The sequence below is a fragment of the Anthonomus grandis genome, chromosome 5, assembly GCF_022605725.1.
Source record: "Anthonomus grandis grandis chromosome 5, icAntGran1.3, whole genome shotgun sequence".
In the NCBI taxonomy this organism is placed as follows: domain Eukaryota; kingdom Metazoa; phylum Arthropoda; class Insecta; order Coleoptera; family Curculionidae; genus Anthonomus; species Anthonomus grandis.
The window spans coordinates 12,547,442-12,565,463 of record NC_065550.1 but is presented as its reverse complement, the minus strand read 5'-3'; the positions used below and the strand labels follow the sequence as shown (position 1 = coordinate 12,565,463).

Here is an 18,022-nt window from a genome sequence, read left to right as displayed (position 1 = left end):
AAATGCAGATGCCCTATCAAGAAGGCTCTGTCCTGAGGACATTAAAAATTGTCAGCGGGCAGAAGAGCTCAGTTGTTAAGAACCACTATCGTCGTTGCAACGTTAGCATAAGTTGTTAAGTACTGTCCCAATGTCAAATTATATTGGGCACAATGGAACTAATTTTGGAAAATGCACTGATGGAAAATAGTGGATCACAGTGGCAAAAAGGAAAGATGGCAAATCGTTGTGCCTAATTGTCGGATTTCGGAATTGCTCAAGAAAGTCGAAAAACATAAAGCCTTTACTATCGCCAATGCCTTAATAAAAGAATTCTCTGGATATGTCGATGTAGTGTACCTTTGGAGCTTCATTCAGACTAAGGGTGAATTCAGCTTGTTTCAGAACAGCTGGAAGACACTTGATATTAAGAAAACGAGGACTGCTGCATTACACGTGCAGTCAGATGAATTAGTGGAACGAATGAATAGAACCTTTAATCGGTATTTGGCCAAAGTAGTTTCTAGCCACTTAAGAGACTGAGATAGGTTTCTTCAATTATTGCTGCTGGCTTATCGATTAGCCATTCATGAAAGCACAGAGTTTCTGGCACAAAAAACTTCGTCTGCCATGCAATCCTAAGTTTGGACAACGGTGACCGGGTTTGGCTCTTTGATCCTAAGAGACAAAAGCGTCTGTCACCGACACTTCAAACATCCTGGGATGGGCCATACAAAGTGCTGGAAGCCATCAGCGATGTTCTTTACAGAATACAGAACGGTAAAGCTCGAGTCATTTACATTAATCGCCTGGCTTCTTTTTAAGGAAACCACGAAGACGCTGAGCTGTGGCAAATGCAACCAGAGTAGGATTTGACATTCGATGAATTCATGGCTCAAATAATCGATAAGACGTGACCTGTGATGTAAGTATGTACTGGCATATTTTTTGGCTAAAATTTTATAAATGCCTGGAGGAATAGCTGAGGTTTTCCGTATAAAGTTCGGAAAAAATTCAGGAGCAATATCGGTCTAACTCCAGAGTCGGGCGAGCACTCAAGATAATCGATAAAGAGACTGGTAGAAAGATTTTCTATCTGGTTACCAAAGGGGCATCACATCAGAACCCAACCTATAAGGATGTTTGGGACGCTTTGTGATGTCTAAAGGAGGAGTCAACATTGTTCTCTAGAGAAAAGCGTTGATTGTTATTTCTAGAAGAGGAGATCCTTTTGCCGACATCCACCATCTGTGGAATCATTTTGGGACGAAATAAGCTTACCGAGGGGACAGTGTAACGATATTGGCAACGCCGCCAGTACCAGTTGTACTCCATCGTTCCGGAATTATCGTCGTGACAAGCGGGCACACCGCCCCAGATCTCTGGAGGTGCGTGTAAGGTTAACGAATCTTAACGATACTCGCATGGTCTGCCGAGTATATAAGGAGCCTGCGTCGCCCGCCCAGAGTTGATATAAATCAACACATTTTTTCGACATTATTTCGACATATTTATTATTAACCTCTATGCAAATTTGAGTATCTGGAGAGAACATCCTCTGCGATGCGATCTGGAGGAGGAGATGCAGATAAGTGATAAGCATTCTAGAATAAAATGTGCACCGGAGAACTTGCGTTACGAAGTTAATTAACTTACCTTTATTTAAACGCTGTTTGCTATTTATTAATATCTATTATTTTCCTCGAATTAAATTATTATAAGTAAGGTATGCAACATATATATAAATGTCGTAGTGAGGCTAAATAATATTTTTGAACAAGACATTTCGATTTTCTTCCCACATCTACAATCATTAAAAAAAAACTTAATACGAAGGATTACATCTATCAAACACATAAAGGTCATATTTTACAAATTTTATTTACATATCAAACAAAAATATAAAACTTCAAAAGTATTACAGAACATACTAAAATTAAATTGTACTCTCATTGATATTAAAAAAAAAATATATGGCAAACTGACACTAAAAAATAAAACTAAAGAAAAAATTAAACGAAACTATACTGTAAAAAATATGGCTAGGATATAATACTGATTCTGCCTTACACATAATAAACCAAATAATTTGCAGAGTTAAAATATTTTTCGGCAAACGCAGCTCCGTCTTCAGTTGGTGAAGTTAAAGCCACGTCATCATTCGATAAAATATGGCCAAAAACGAAGTTGTTTTTTACTGCAGTCACAAGGGCACTAGCTATGCCTAATACATAAAAGAAAAAAACATTACAATGTTGAAAATATATCTTACACAACACTAACCTTGCCTCCTGAAGTTCTGTGCAACCCACATAAAAGTCAGCCCGCACTTTATTGGATACGATTCTTCAGAACACATAGAAATTCCACCGATAGTTGGAAGCATGCGATGGCCACCTTCTTTTGGTGATGTCGCAACAACACATCCAGCAATAGTTCGGCTTTTAATGTAAAGATAAACCTAAGAAAAAAAAATTACTAGAATAAAAGTCACTTAAACTAGCGAGTGAGAAAATGTATTTTACAATAATTATAAATACCTGGCTATTATTAAGATCATATTCCATATCATAGCATCCCATGTCTCTTAAAACTACCTGCATAAGATCTTTAACTTTCTTTATCCAAATTTTGGAATCTGTCGGCATAACGCGAATGATGCGATCTTGACTCTGAAAATTAGCCACTACATGCTCATTCTTCCAACCCTAAAATTATAGAAATTAGGCCGTAAGGAGTACCCTAAATTGCAGAAACAACTTACAGAAAACTTCAGTACATTGTGAGCATTATGGTAATTTAAATGTTGTGTCTCATCGTTAGGGTCACCCATATGGTACATCGTCTTGCACTCATTACACAAAGTTAGGCCGAATTTTTTCTGTCCAGCATCTAATAGCATTTGATCAGGATCTAAACCTAGGTATAAAATAATTTTATTAAAAAGTAGAGTTCCTAAACACTGGTCCTTACCTTTAAACTTCTTAGCACTCCTTTTAACAATATCTCCGCTTCTTTCACGCTTCCCTCCCCTTTCTTGCCTATTCGTTTCAATGCCCGAGCTTGTCCCTTTATAGAAAATCGGAAACAATTTCTTTCGCTTCTCCTCCATATCTACAGAATGACAATCACTGTTAAAACTCAACATTTTTGACACCCTGGAGGACACATTCAGCATGGCGGCCAAGCCTCTCCGTTTGTCCACGGGACTGCTTAGTGCCAGACCGGATGTTACATCACACATGTGAGATATTGGAGATAGAACTAATGTAGTCAATTCCGTTGAGTTACCAAAATTATCGTCATGTAACAAGATCGAATGTTCTGAATGTAATATTGAGCTGGATGCTTGTAATGTTATGTTGGACTCATTTAAATTGGATATTAGTTCTTTTGCTTCTATGTTGCTATTGGTAAAGCTTTCTTGACCATAATTAACATTGTCACTGCTTGGCACATCGTTCTTTACTGGACTTGGTTCAGTCAAAGTCGACAAAATTTTATCAATGTTTGCCTGAGGCTCTGAGATATCTTCGTCCTTAAAATCAACATCAAGATTAAATCTATCGAAATTTAGACCTCCTGTGAGATGACATTTTTCAATAAGTACTTTATGTTCCTCATCAAGCCCTTTGGATGCCTGACCAGGAGTTTTAAAAGTCCTAGGTTTAGATATAACAGACTTGTTCCTAGTACTCTTAAAAAACTTTCTAGTTTTAACTACTTCAGATAATGGACTCAATGCTTCAATATTTTCTTTATCTTTTGCGAACACGTTAAAAGATTTAATAGGTGTAGAAATTTGATTTTTGGCAGTGAGAACTTGATTTAATTGCTTAAAATAGTTTACCACCTTAATATCTTCAATTTCTATATTCGTATTTGTTTCTGGAGATTTTATAGTTTGCTTCGCAGGCTCCTTTTGCTTGTTTTTTAGCTCGGACAAGTCCTGAATATATTCGTTAAGCGTGGAGCCAGTTTCAATCATTTTTTTATGTGCTACTGTATATTTTTTCTGTTTGGGTCTTTTAATCTTATGCCTCACTCCATTGTTGATTTGACCCAATCTTCTTCCATTTTTATTTGAAATTTTGTGTACGCTTACTTTTAATGGTATAAATACTGACTTTGCTTTAGGACGAATAATTTTTTCTAAAATATCCTCTTGATTCTTCGAATAAAAGCTTTTAGGAGGCACAGAAATATCTACGGAACTTGCTGGCTGAAACAATGCAGTTCTAACTTTAGAGTTCTTGGCTGCAGGTACAAGTTTTTTGTCACCGTCAGGAGATATCGGACAATATTTCCTCTTAAGATTTTTTGATTCTTCTAACAAAACCTTTTGTTCTTTTTGCAACACTGATTTCGTAGAAGTGTCATGAGGTGTTTTAAGATCTCTAGTAGGAGAATACTTTCTTGGAGTATAATTTAAATTTGTTTCAGTAAAAGGGCTGAGTTTTAAAGGTGACATATACTCAGACCAATTAGTTCTATCACTCATAGGGGTCTCGCTGCCAGTGAGCGCTCTGGATTCAGAATCAGAATCGCTCTCAAATCGTATGGGACTCATATGACCCAGTCCGGAGTCCATGTCAAGATCATGATCGGTTGTAGGGAAGAGATTGCGTCTGCGTTCTGCGATGAACGGGGAACGAACATGGTCATTTATCAAGTGTGTGCGGTGCTGTGAAGCCATTGCGAGAATTTCTGAAAGAAAGGCTTAGCAATTTTAGGACGGGATTATAAGTATTGTATTCTTGCTGATAGCATACCCTATACTTAAGCCCTTTTATTAAACGGGAATTTGGTAACAAAATATCCAATGCACTAAAAATCCTCCCTATAAAGATGAAATAATATAAGAATCCTCCATAAAGCTTAATGCAACTTTGGCGTTTTAATGCAGTTTTAGTAAAAGGTATAATACGTAGGTTAATTAAAATCATTGTTTACAATATTTTTTTTAAATAAGAAGTTATTAACTATTTTGTAATTATAAGAATATTGTGAAAAAAAATTATTTTTATTTTAAAAAAATTTAATTTCAAAAGTTAGTTACCTAGTAAAGTAAAAAAATTATTACGTTTTAGCCGGTTTTTCCAAAATCATGTGCACTTTTGATACATGTATTGTAGCGTTTTTAACCACTCTTTAGGTGTAAATTAAAACACTCGATGCACAATAATAGTCAGGCTGATTTATTTTACATGTATGGACTAAACACGATCATTTAAGACTATTAAAAATATTTATTTACACTGTATTTATTTACTACTATTTATATCGATTTAAATATCGCGACTTGAACTGGTCTCCCGGTGGCGCGGGCTTCTGGAATATTCGCTAACCTTCTACGCGTCTCCTGAGATGTCGTGCGGTATGCTCGCTTACATCACTGCTATGATGGAGCAGTAAACAGGTCTTGCTGCACTTTACAGTTTACGCCGTACCTACTCTCTCGTCCATTAGAATGATGGGCCTTTAATTGATCGAATTTTAAATTCGACTCAGGTTAGATTTGCCACAGCGCAGCATCTTCATCGTCTCCATAATAAGGCCGGTTAAAATTAACGACTTTAGCGAGCTTTACCCTTAGGCGGTAAAGAACTTTGTTTATGTCTTCCAGAACTTTGTATGATTCAGAATTCAATCTTTGGTCTGAATGTAGCTCGAAGGGTACACCAATCGGCATATACATTCTTTAATAGCAATCTTTGTAAGAAATTTGCAGTTAGAACTCATTATATACCCGCCACACCATGGTTCCGGAAGATACAGTAACCTTCCAAGTTATTAAGTTTTTATTTATTTGCGCTTTACAGATATATTTAGTGAAGATATATTCAGCGAAGAACCATAGGAATCTCAAAAAATTTAAATTTTGAATTGAACACTCAGGTAATTCTGCAGTTTAGCGGCTTTTGTTAAAACTAACGAAAATGATCGGGTTTTTTGCAAAATGGGTGGATTTGGATATATATTTTTCACTCAGAGTGGCGGAAAGCCAAATTTTATCACGAAGAGGGTGTTATCAGGCACTATGGGACATGAATAGAATACCTTCATTAGAATAATAGAAACGTATCATCCATTTTTTCTCTAAGAGACCAAACGAAAAAAAAACAAAGGTAAAAACACAAAGACACGGTCTCATCAAATCCATATAAATTTTTTTTTTAAAGCTACACGTGATTCGCTCCTATCGGAGCATCATCAGGCCTAAAAAATACATTAAGATATTTTTCACAAAAAGAACGCTTATAAAACTCATTACCTAGACCTACACCGATCACATTACAACTAACAACAAAAGAAAAGCTAGGTTAAGTTAACAATTCCCACCATAGATAAAAATATATGCTTAAAAAAATAAAAATGTAAAATGTCACCAGTGGGGAACGATCTCTGTGAGATCGTTCCTATTATATACATAAAATTTGGCTTTAGAAAAAGCTACCAATGGTTTGTAAATTTTACCCTAGTTCCGCATTCGTGCTACATTTTTTCTCCGATGGGTTTCGCTATTAGTGTTACAAGTTGACCCATTGATTCCCAGGTCGCGATAATCTTAAAATGTCATCTACAAATAATTCAACATAAATTTGACAGCCTTGCATATACTATTTATTTAATAACGGAATGAAAGTGGATAATCTTTAATATTCTAAATGATTTAGTAGCAGGTTAGGTGAAATATTTGAGTATGAGCCAGAGAATGCATAAAATGATGCTAGAAATAGTAGTGCACTTGAAATTTCCAATAATAACTTAATTTTTACAACTTATTAGAAGCAATAAACTTAAAAATATACTGTTAAAACACATTGATCCCTTGACGATATAAATCAACCAGCAACCTAAAAAAAGTCTAGATAGATGCTCAATCAGTTAGGTAATTTTTTATTTACAAATTTTTTGACTGTCAAGATGGACTATCACCGTACACTCTGCTCTCCAATAATTTTTAGACAACTCATTTCTTGGAAGATGGATTGGAATAAAATTAAATATATTTTAAAATTGAAATCTTTATAGTTCTATTGCACAGTATATACAGCTTTCATTTCAACAATAAAAGACACAATACCTTTTTAAAAAAACAATAGGATAGGCATTTGATATACCAAAGTATGACATCGATAAAATATTCATTATTACCAGACATTTTAGCTCACTATTTGCTGATACGTCAACCGATTTAATTTTTTTGGCACTGTTGAATAAACATTTTAATGCTGCTTACAATAACGTGTCACAGGATGGAGGTTCCTATTTAACATATCAAAGGTTTGATTGTTTTATGTAAGTATTTTGGTTTTGTTTAAGTAATATTTTTATTTTAGACCTGATCATGCTCCAACTAGAGCGAAACACGTGTATCCCGTTTTATTACATGTTGTGAGACCGTAACTTTGTGTTTTTCTTTGTTGTTCGTCAATTTCGTATGCAGTGGCGAAGCGTACGAGTAGACAAGGTAGACACTGTCTACCCAAAATTATCCAGTTATTTGTCATTAATTTATTACGTAATTATTTCATGTAATTGTTGAATTAAAATTTAAAAAAAATTAACACAGAACGTAGTCGCTCTCCTTACTATTATGATATAGTATCTAAACGGCTATATCTATCTATCTATAATATCTCAGCCCCGCCTGACGCACCAATTAAAATAAAAATGCAGGGCTGACACCCAATTAATGTATGCGAGCCCCAGGAAGACACATTGATATTTGTCTTCCGAAATTTGGAGCATCTAATCGAACCATATACGCATCAAGCAGGTGACAGAGGTCCGGCCGTATCAGTATTCAGCCTATTACGTATGCAAAATTTACTCGCGGGAAAGACATTCGAGCTTTTGTCTATCGAAGTCGACCAGCTATTTTATTATGCTGTTGAGGGTTATTGCTTATGGACACGCTTGATCTGGTCGGCCGCAATACATCTTCAGTTTTGTTTTTTGATCAATCTGCATTTGGCATTTGATGCGGACGCGTGCTATAGTAATTAATAATAAGTATTTTTATTTTTGGGTGTATAGAAAAGGTTTTTTTTAGTGGTTATTTATGACGTTATATATTATATATGAGTTATTTATAACGACTGTTTGATATTGGCAATTGTATTTAAGTTGTGTTTTTATTTGTCTTTAATTAATTTTAAAATAATGGATATTATGGATTTATAAGTTATGGTTATACCTATGTTGTGTTTGTTTTGTAAGTAGTATTTATTTTTATCTATCTATCTTTTTATGCTAGTAGTAATTTTTTTTTTCTTTTTTATATCACTACATAATTTTTCTCTATGAGTTAATATTTCATGCGCTTTCATTCTCTATTTCATTAAAGTGAATAATATTGAATACACATTTTTTTCTAATTAACGATTTTTATTATTTGTCTACCCGAAAAAAAAGTTCACGCTTCGCCACTGTTTGTATGTTGGTCTCTTAGAGAATAATGAATGAGATTTTTGGACATCAAAGTGAGGTTAGCTGGAGGCGAACACGTGATTGATAGAACTTTGTCAAATATAAAATTAAACGTCACTCTGCATATCTAGATTGACGTGTTTTTTTTTCTTTTAAGAAGTTACTAAGGGTCGTTTGTTTTGAAATAAAAGTACTGTAAAAATATGAATCTTAAAAGAAAATGTTAAGTAAGGTTTACAATTGGTTAATATAAAACATAATCAAGTTTTACAATAAAACATTAGCATCTTTTGCATTACAGAATTATAATTACTTTGAAAATCAGTTACACTAATATATTTTACATTTATTAGTATGATAGAATAAAGACTAATATCTAAATAGTTCTGAACTATATAATATTAATTCACAACAGTGAAAAATTTAAAAATAATTTTGCAACATCCTTATGATATAACAGTACAAAAGCGGGCTGGATAATGTTATGACAAAGTTGACAAACAAAAAAATTTTATTCTACATACCGCATTTTTTTGCATATTTACATATGCTAAATAGTTCTTTTTTTACGTTATTAAATCATGTTTATGATTAGATATTAATTTGTTAAAATGAAGAATAATTATCCTAGTTTACTATGCAAGTAGGGGCACTCACGCATCTGACATAAGAATTCTACTTTCAATCCACTTAGTCTTTTGTTCAAGGTTAGGATATTAAATATCTTTAATAATGTTTTGCTTGTCAACCTATGACGATAGTTTATGTTCAGCCGTGTCTAGTATGATTACTATAATATCTTACTTGAAAAAAAAACATATTGATACATATTGATATATGCTTTTTGGAAAATTATGAGCTACCATTAACTCTAATATAGTATGACACAATAATTGTAAAAATTAAAAATGTTTATAATTCACTACCGCTTCGTATATTAATAGTCCCTCCTGCCCTAGAAGGCATCCTAAAAAACATACATATATTATAAAGTGAATCAAAAATGTAAGTAAATTTATATATATAACGGGTGGTGCGTCACCGATCGGAACATAGGAAATCCCATGTAAATTTTAAGGGGGTCAATTATTGGCTTCCCTGTACATTTTACAGAAAAAATGTAAGATAACTTTTTGAAGGGACCAATCTGGCAAACCCTCGTGCAAAGTTTCAAAAAATTTTAATAAGCGAATCTTGAATTATTCAATTAAATGTAATTGCAAAATTACCAAATTTTCGGTTCAGGTAAAACCAGACACCAGCCACCAGCAAACAATTTGTTATAAGGCTTTGTCAAATCTGACGTACAGCCGAATACAAGAAATGTTTTTTTTTTCGTTTTATCAATCTCACAACCATACATTTAAAGTAAGACTTAATTATGACTATTATTTATTAAATAATTATTTATTAACTTAATTATGGCTATTTTTTCGTCGATTGAATAATTCATACTTGTCTTCAAATATCGACTGTCACTGATTTATTGACACTTTTCCTCACGTCAGGGACATTATTCATTTTACTGGTGCCCGTTTGGTTTTACCTGAACCAAAAATTTGCTAATTTTGCAATTACATTTAATTGAATAATTCAAGATTCGCTTATTAAATTTTTTTGAAACTTTGCACGAGGGTTGGGTTGGGTTTGGTCTCTTCAAAAAGTTATCTTACATTTTTTCTATAAAATGTACAGGGAAGCCTTGTTCCGCTCGGCGACGCACCACCCGGTATAAGGTTGAAATAGAAAAAATTGAAGGACATAATAATATACTACTTGTTCTGTTGTAAGCTATCCCTACAAAAATACTCACAACAGAAACTATTTACCCCATACTAGTAGAGCTCATATAAAATTCTTCTTCATCAGCACTAGACGCAGTAGGTGAGGGAGAGGGAGGTGACAGAACCCTGGTATTCTGCATGATCTGCCTGAAGTCCTGAATGGACTCATTTAATGACCATAGCTGGCTAAGCAATGCCAAGTCTTGTTGTCTCAAACTGTACATCTCTCTTCTTAAAACTGATAGCTGTGTATCTAAATTGGATAATTTTTTTGAGGTACTGTCATCTCTGCCAAATCCCGGTGAGCTTTGCCGCGACGCATTGTACTGACCTCCTCTGATGGAGGTACTTCTTATTGACATAGGAGGATTCGGACGGGCATTATGGGAATCGATAAAGCTGAATCCCGAAAGAGATTTGGGTAGTGGAGGCAAGCCATGCAAGTGAGACATCTTATTTGTAGTTATTTGAATGTTTTTTTTTTGCTTTTAAAATGCACTTATTTGTTATTAAATTTCCACTCTTGTCTACACATTGGACATTGTTGATTCACGGGTTGGCTTTGTAACCATTTAACGATACAATGCATATGAAAACAATGTGAGCATTGGCCCCACACTAAAGGGCAGTCGTCCCCAGGTAGTTTACAGTCAGGGCAGCATCCATCGAAGGGCATGCGACAGATTCCGCAGTTATCGTCGTTCGCCACCCATTTCCACGAAGCGACGCCCGTCCACTGTTTGATAGTCACTTTCATTGTAGACAGGATGACATTATAGTTGAATATGGAATAGGCCGATCTAGATGTGAGGGGTGAATTTGGTTAAAGATTTGGGGTGTGGAGGCTGAAAGTGGCGTTGCCGGTTTTGTGAAGGTAAATATAGGGAGTTTGGCATGGGAAATGTATATTAACTAATAATTTTTATTAACTGGTTCAGTAACAAATTTAAATAAATATTTGGATATATTTACGAAAGGAAAATTAGCTTTTGATATAAAAGAGTCAATTACGGGCGGGCGCAGATTTTTTTTTGCAGATTTCTTTTTTTTAGAGGGGAAAGAGGGAAGCGGAAAAAAGCCCTTTCTTTGCATTTTCAGTTCATTTGGCAGGGTTCTAATAATAGCAATCCTGGCCCATTACATGATTAATAACATTATTATGCATTATACTCACCAAACAAATTCTGTAATTTTTTCGGAGACGAAAATAGAAATGGTCATCATTAGAACCCCGATAAGTGATTTTGTCAACGTTTGAAAGCATAAATGCCTTTGCCATCCAACCCGTTTGTTTAACTTATTTAACTAATTTAATTGTTTAACTACTAAGGCCAACTATGCTTGGATTGAATTTACAATGCGTTTGTGATTTGCCAAATTTCGACAGTTTAACGTTAAACTCCAATTCGAAGGATTTACCAACACACACTTGGACTATGTGAAATAGAACAGTCTGTAAATATAATTTTTCTCTAATTCTCATAAATTTATTCTCACAATAAATTTGACAATATCAATCTATTCATATTGAACGAATTGTTAAAATATTCATGATTTAAAGGAAAAAAACCTTTTTTTGAAAATGATTAATAGAGATGAAATTGGACAATCCTAAGAAAACACAGCTTATTTTTCAACCACCTTTTAGAAACTTTTAGCCAAACAAATATTACTTCAATATGTCTCTAAAACTTATGAATAAACGTAAATAAAACTAAATAAACTTTTAGTGGCCGGTCTTAATATATTTTTATATAATCTTTAATTTCTTTGAACGGTCGAGTAAATAAAACTAGTGTACTTTCTATTTGACGCTAATTTTTTAAAGGCTGAATATAGATGGAAAGATGAACCTAAAAGCAATTAATAAAAAACTAAACTCATAAAATTGCTTTTTTCCTATAATAATTATTTTTTTAACCTGAAAGGATATTTAATTTTACTTCTACATAACCATATTTAACCACGTTTTTTTAAGTAAAATGCAAAAAAAGCCTAAAAGTATTAATAGCTCTTGAATTATCACAAAATTCAATTACTTTATCATAAGAAAATCACATCAAACCAAAAGTTTTACCTTTTTTACAATCAGCATTGTATATGCAATATTTGCCTAAAACAGGCTAATTTGGTTAAAAATGCCAAAGTGGCAGCATTTTGTGGCAAAAAAACAGTAGTTATTTGATAATGGCTTAATATATTGTTTGAGTTAGATAGATAAATTTTATTCTTTAAAAAATATGAAATATTAACTCTTCCTTCTTTCTTTATATTTGAATTCATTTGCTTAATTCGCAAACAAGTTTCAGCAATTCCAGAAAAGCCATTTCACAATTATTACCTACTTAGGAACGGGGACCATGATCTTTATCTACCAACCCCAAGGTCAAAGTTAGTTAAAAGCTCTATAATGTACAATGCAAAAAAATACACAATCATATGCCATCGAAAACAAGTTCATATATCTGTTCTTTTCCCGCATTTCACAAGGCTTTGAAATCACACTTGCTGAAGATATGCAATAAACCACTTTTTTACTTAATTTTTTATTAGCGTTATAATTTCAAAATGTTGACTTTTCCTATTTGTGATATGACTATGTACTATAATTTTATATTTTATTGTACAAAGATGTATAGCATGTATTTATGTATATTTATATTTAATGTATATTCTGTATTCTTTTTTTTTTAATTATTTTATTAGCTTTCTCTACAAAATTAAAAAAAAAAAAATTGAGGATTATTCTTGAGGGATATTTAATTGTTTTAAATTATGTCAAAAAAGAGGTCTACTCTAGTCTATTTGATAATCGAAACTCTAATTATTCCGCTAATGTAAGTAATAAGAAACAAGCACATCTAAAAAGCATATCCTATATAAGAAGAGAAAACACGAAAGACATCTAAATCTATCTGCCAAAATGATAGTGTTTTTACATTATAATATTGAATGGGTTTCACTATTTGTAGACAAACTAATACCCAGCGCTGAAAAAAATTCATACCCTTATGCAGAGGCTCATAGCCTTCATATTTTTTAACACTTTGAGATTCTATTCATATGAAAAAATATATAGAGGGCTCGTAAATGTCGAGCAGATGTTTACATGGGTTTTTAACATCCTAACTCAAAACAATTTATCCCAACCCAATCGAATCCATCCCATTCCAACCCAACACACAGGCGTAAGCTTCCCGTGCGCTTAACTCTATCTAGCGCCACCCAAAATCAACCCAATGCAATTAAACCGAGCCCAAAACACTAAAAAAATCATATGGAATAAAAAAGTCAATAACTCAAATATCAAATGTCAATAAAAAAGAGTAATGAAGGAAGATGGAAGGGAATTTTGTTTTTGTTATTTATATGAAAAATAATTTTGTTTTAGACTTAATTTTGAATAAAATATGCCTATATTTCATATTATTTTTAACTCAGACCAAAACAATAAATAATATATTATGGGTGTCTTCGGTATGTTTTTTTACATGAAAATAAGGGACTTAGTTACAAAAAAAGGTAAAAACAATTTTTTTATGTGATATAAACAATTTCCTCTTTTTGGTAATTTTTTATGCATAATTTCATTAAATTTAAATAATTTTTATGTCATGATTTTTTTTCTTTTTTAATATTTTATTAAACAAATATTATTTATTTTCCATTTTTTTGGCATAAAATAGTCCAAAGAAGATTAGGTTACTATTTCATATTCAAAAACAATAAAAAACGGAGATATCTAAAGTCGACTAGAATCTATATATATATATATATATATATATATATATATATAAATATATAATATATATATATATATATATATATATATATATATATATATATATATATCCATACCTCAAACTTGAAATTAATTTTATTTGATTTTTAACATTTTAAATTTAAAATAATTGTAAGAACAAGCTAATCCATTAAAATTATTGAAATTCTGTTATATTAAAATGAGATATTTTTATTTTATTATTTCGCAACGATGAACCACAATTTTTACTCACAATTCGAGGCGAAGGAGAGGTCGGAACCCTTATGAAATGTTTTTTTTTTCTGAATTGATATGAAAAAAAATGCATCAATAAAGAAGCTTTTTAAATCTATAAATAAAAATTTATATTCTTAAGTTTTGTGGAATTGTCCTTTCGAGTAAATACATGGACTAATGAAATGCCACTCATTGCATACAACTCTTAATAAATTTTAATAATATAATTATAAATTTTAATTAATTTGCAGCAATTCCAGGTTTCCAGTAAGAAAATGCGATTTTTATTTATTACTAATATTTTTTTGTATTGTCAATCCTTAGTCTATAACAAAAATCAAATTCAATTGGTTTCAAGCAACCTTTCAAATATTTAATTTTTAACTTGATCATCATAAATAAATATTACAAAATGTCTGACATCTCGTTTTTAATCATCAATCAAAAAATAGATTGAAATTTTTCTGTAAATATCCCATCACATAAGAATATATATATTTTAAGGGGTTCTAATAAACACATTAATAAAATATTTTTTCAATTTCCTCCAGACCCCAGTGCAAGAAAAACATGGAGTGAATTATACAATGTGAACTTTGGTCAGACTTGTAGGAGCTATAGAATTTGTTCTGATTACTTGTCTCCAACAAATTTTAACAACTTTAATAATCCTCATAAGCTTAGGTATTGTATGCTATACTGTATTATATGCTATACCCTGGTCTTCTAAGTTCTAACTGAACACAATTATTCCCTCATAAGACCAAAACAACATTTCTTCAATACATCTGTTGAAATTAAGACTAACACTAATCTATTGCTGCAAGGAAAATATCTACAAGTGAAGGAGATGCTATTTGTTCAAAATTAATTACAGACTATTCTGATAAGTATTCTTTTCTCCTAGAGAAAGAAAAAAATACTTTCTAGCTAAGACTGAGCATTCCAAAAATAGTTTAAGTTATGAACAGTAGATTATGTATAATGTTCATAAATCTTCAGTTACTTCTGAAAAATGAGAAAGCTGATGCTGCCTCTTTAAAGTTCCTTTACAATGATGGAAGATTTCAATTTATAGGGAACAACTTTAATGAAGTAACTAAGGAATTCATTAATTCACAGTTGTTAAATGCTAATCGACCTCCGTTAGGTTGCAGATGGTCAGTGACAAAGCCTTTGCCCTCTCCATTTTTAAAAGAAGTCCACGTCTTTACAAATACTTAAGATATTTTTTAGAACTACCCGCTCCAAGGCCCCTCCAAGAAATGCTTTAATGCATTCCTTTTAACTGTAGTCAGGTAAAACCCATTTTGGAACATCTGAAATTTCAGGTTGAATCAACGAGTGAACTAGATCGTTACTGTGCTCTGATTTTTGATGAGATATAGTTATATGTTCGGGACTTTTTAATGGAAAGTCCAGACAGAGAATTTCTGAATTTAAAGCTTTAAGAACACTTAGTTGAAGCTTCAAGCAATCAAATTATGCTCTTGTTTTTATGATAAGGGGTCTACACGTTTAAAAGTGTTAAAGCGGATTGATAATGGTGAATCTGTGGCGAAAGTCTGTGCAGAATTTAATGTTGGAAAAAGCACTGTAAATGACTGGCGAAAAGATAGGCATTCGATTGAGCAATTTTGTTCGAAAATGGAATCTGATAAGAATCTGGGCAGCCGTTGTACGAGAAAAAAACTGATTTGCGAGGTCGTCGATGAAGCTTTGTGGATCTGGTTTCTTCAGGAACGTCGAAGAGGTACACCGATTGGCGGCCCAATTTTGGAAGAAAAAGCTCTGGCTATCCAGAGACTAATAACCAGAAGACTAATAATGGAGGCGAATTGGTGGCAAGTGAGGGTTGGCTTAATTGATGGAAAAAGCGACACGGAATTCATTTCTCACATGTAAGTGGAGAAAAACTGTCTGCTGATACTTCAGGTGCAACAAAATTCAAGACTAAGTTTGGTGAAATGGTTAAAACAGAGGAATTATCTCCAGAACAAATTTATAGTATGGACGAGACCGTGCTAAACAGTAAAATGTTACCAGAAAAAACTTTTCTAGGCAGTCATGAACAGTCTGCCTCTGGCTTTAAAAACAACAAAGAACGTATTACAGTGGCCGTTTGTTCGAATGCAGCGGGAACTCATAAAATTCCTCTTTTCGTTATTGGAAAGTCTGCTAAACCACGGGCATTTAAAAACTTGAATCCATCGTCCTTTCCGGTCTATTATACGTCACAAAAATCAGCGTGGATGAATTCAGACCTGTTTAAAGAGTGGTTTAATTTAGAATTTGTTCCAAGAGTTAAAAAAACATTTAAAAAGTGTTAACTTGCCTATCAAAGCAGTTCTAGTGTTAGATAATGCTCCAACCCATCCTCATGACTGCGATGTAGATGACATAAAATTAGTTTATCTTCCTCCTAAAGTGACGATACAGGCGTAAAGGCGTAAACTTGTTTCTGAAATTCTGCAACACTCGGAGAGTGAAGACAAAGGTCTTTTAGAAGTCATCAAAAAGATCAATATCAAGGACGTTATCTATATGTTAGCTACAGCATTTCAAGAAATGCTCTCTTAAACGTTTATTAAATTTTGGAAAAAACTTTGGCCAGATATTGAGAATCTAGTTGCGATCTCGAATATTGCAGGAACTGAAGAAGAAGAAAATAAATCCACTCTACAAGACCTTCAAAAGTTAACGGGTAACGAAGCATTGCAACCAGAAGGTGTGGAAAATTGGATGATAAGTTGTGACGATCACCTTGAAAATGAAGTTGTTAAGATTGTTGACTAGTTGAAAAGAGCTATTATTAAGCTACGAATATTATTATATTTCATGTTTTTTTTAGTTTTACATCTCGCCGCTAGAGGGCTTTTTTCGGCTTTCTGACACAAATGACTAATTTTCTCAAAAAACTTAAATGCAATGGTATAAATTTTTTTATACAAAAAAATAGCTTAATGACGCCTAAATATGCTTGCGAAAACCGCATCTTAATATCTTCATCCTAACCTAAAATTTAGGCCAAAGAAAATTTTATATGGAAATCCCTTAATATTTATAAAAACTACAAAATAATTTATTTCGAATTTCTTTTATAATGTAAGTTGTGGCCCTATAAAGGTCCGATTTTAAAAAGAAAGGGGTTTAATGCCCCCGTAAATGCTCGAAATGCTGACCATCACGCTCTATGCATTGCTGAAGCCTCTCATGGGTAGATAGAACTGCAGCTTCAATTTCGGCTCTCGGTATGGTATGTATTGCATTACGAATGCGGTTTTTCATATCTTCTCTAGTCGTAGGCTGAGTCTGAAATACAATGTCCTTTAACCGCCCCCATAAATAGAAATCAAGACAGGTTAAGTCTGGGGATCGCGGAGGCCATGGAAACAGGCTTCCTCTTCCAATCCACCGCTGTTGAAAAATGTTATTAATATGCTCTCGCACATTCCTAGCAAAATGTGCTGGACAACCATCCAACTGCAAAAACAAATTTTGCCGGACTTCCAGTGGCACATCTTCCAGCAACAACGGTAATTGATTTACCAAAAAGTCGAAAAAAACATTGCCATTTAGAGATTGCTCAAAAAAATATGGTCCAATAATGTTGCCTCCAAGTATACCACACCACACATTTAAACTCCAGCGCCCTTGGTGCTGAACTTCACGCAACCAATGCGGATTTTCTGCAGACCAATAATGCATGTTATGCAAGTTGACTCTACCGTCACTATTAAATGTGGCTTCATCGGTCCAAAGAATTTTAAATAAAAAATCTCTGTCCTCGCGTATCATGCCTAATATCCAATGGCAATAGTCC

The 18,022-nt window shown here is 33.1% G+C and overlaps 1 protein-coding gene across 3 annotated transcripts in view; it reads right to left on the bottom strand.

Moving 5' to 3' along the window:
- Positions 1-1,841: 1,841 nt before the first annotated feature.
- The window catches only part of LOC126736935 (anaphase-promoting complex subunit 11), a 39,784-nt gene continuing 23,603 nt past the window's right edge, over positions 1,842-18,022 (bottom strand). Inside the window, exons 2-6 of one of the 3 annotated variants that reach the window (XM_050441598.1) lie at positions 2,953-4,686; positions 2,744-2,898; positions 2,520-2,687; positions 2,263-2,440; positions 1,842-2,203 (exon numbers count right to left, since the gene is read on the bottom strand). In XM_050441598.1, the coding sequence (XP_050297555.1) occupies positions 2,046-2,203; positions 2,263-2,440; positions 2,520-2,687; positions 2,744-2,898; positions 2,953-4,686 (2,393 nt within the window). In that variant the 3' untranslated portion in view covers positions 1,842-2,045. Of the gene's footprint in view, positions 2,204-2,262; positions 2,441-2,519; positions 2,688-2,743; positions 2,899-2,952; positions 4,687-10,557; positions 11,000-18,022 lie in introns of those variants that run through there. The other 2 variants (XM_050441599.1, XM_050441600.1) reach the window with 2 other exon arrangements.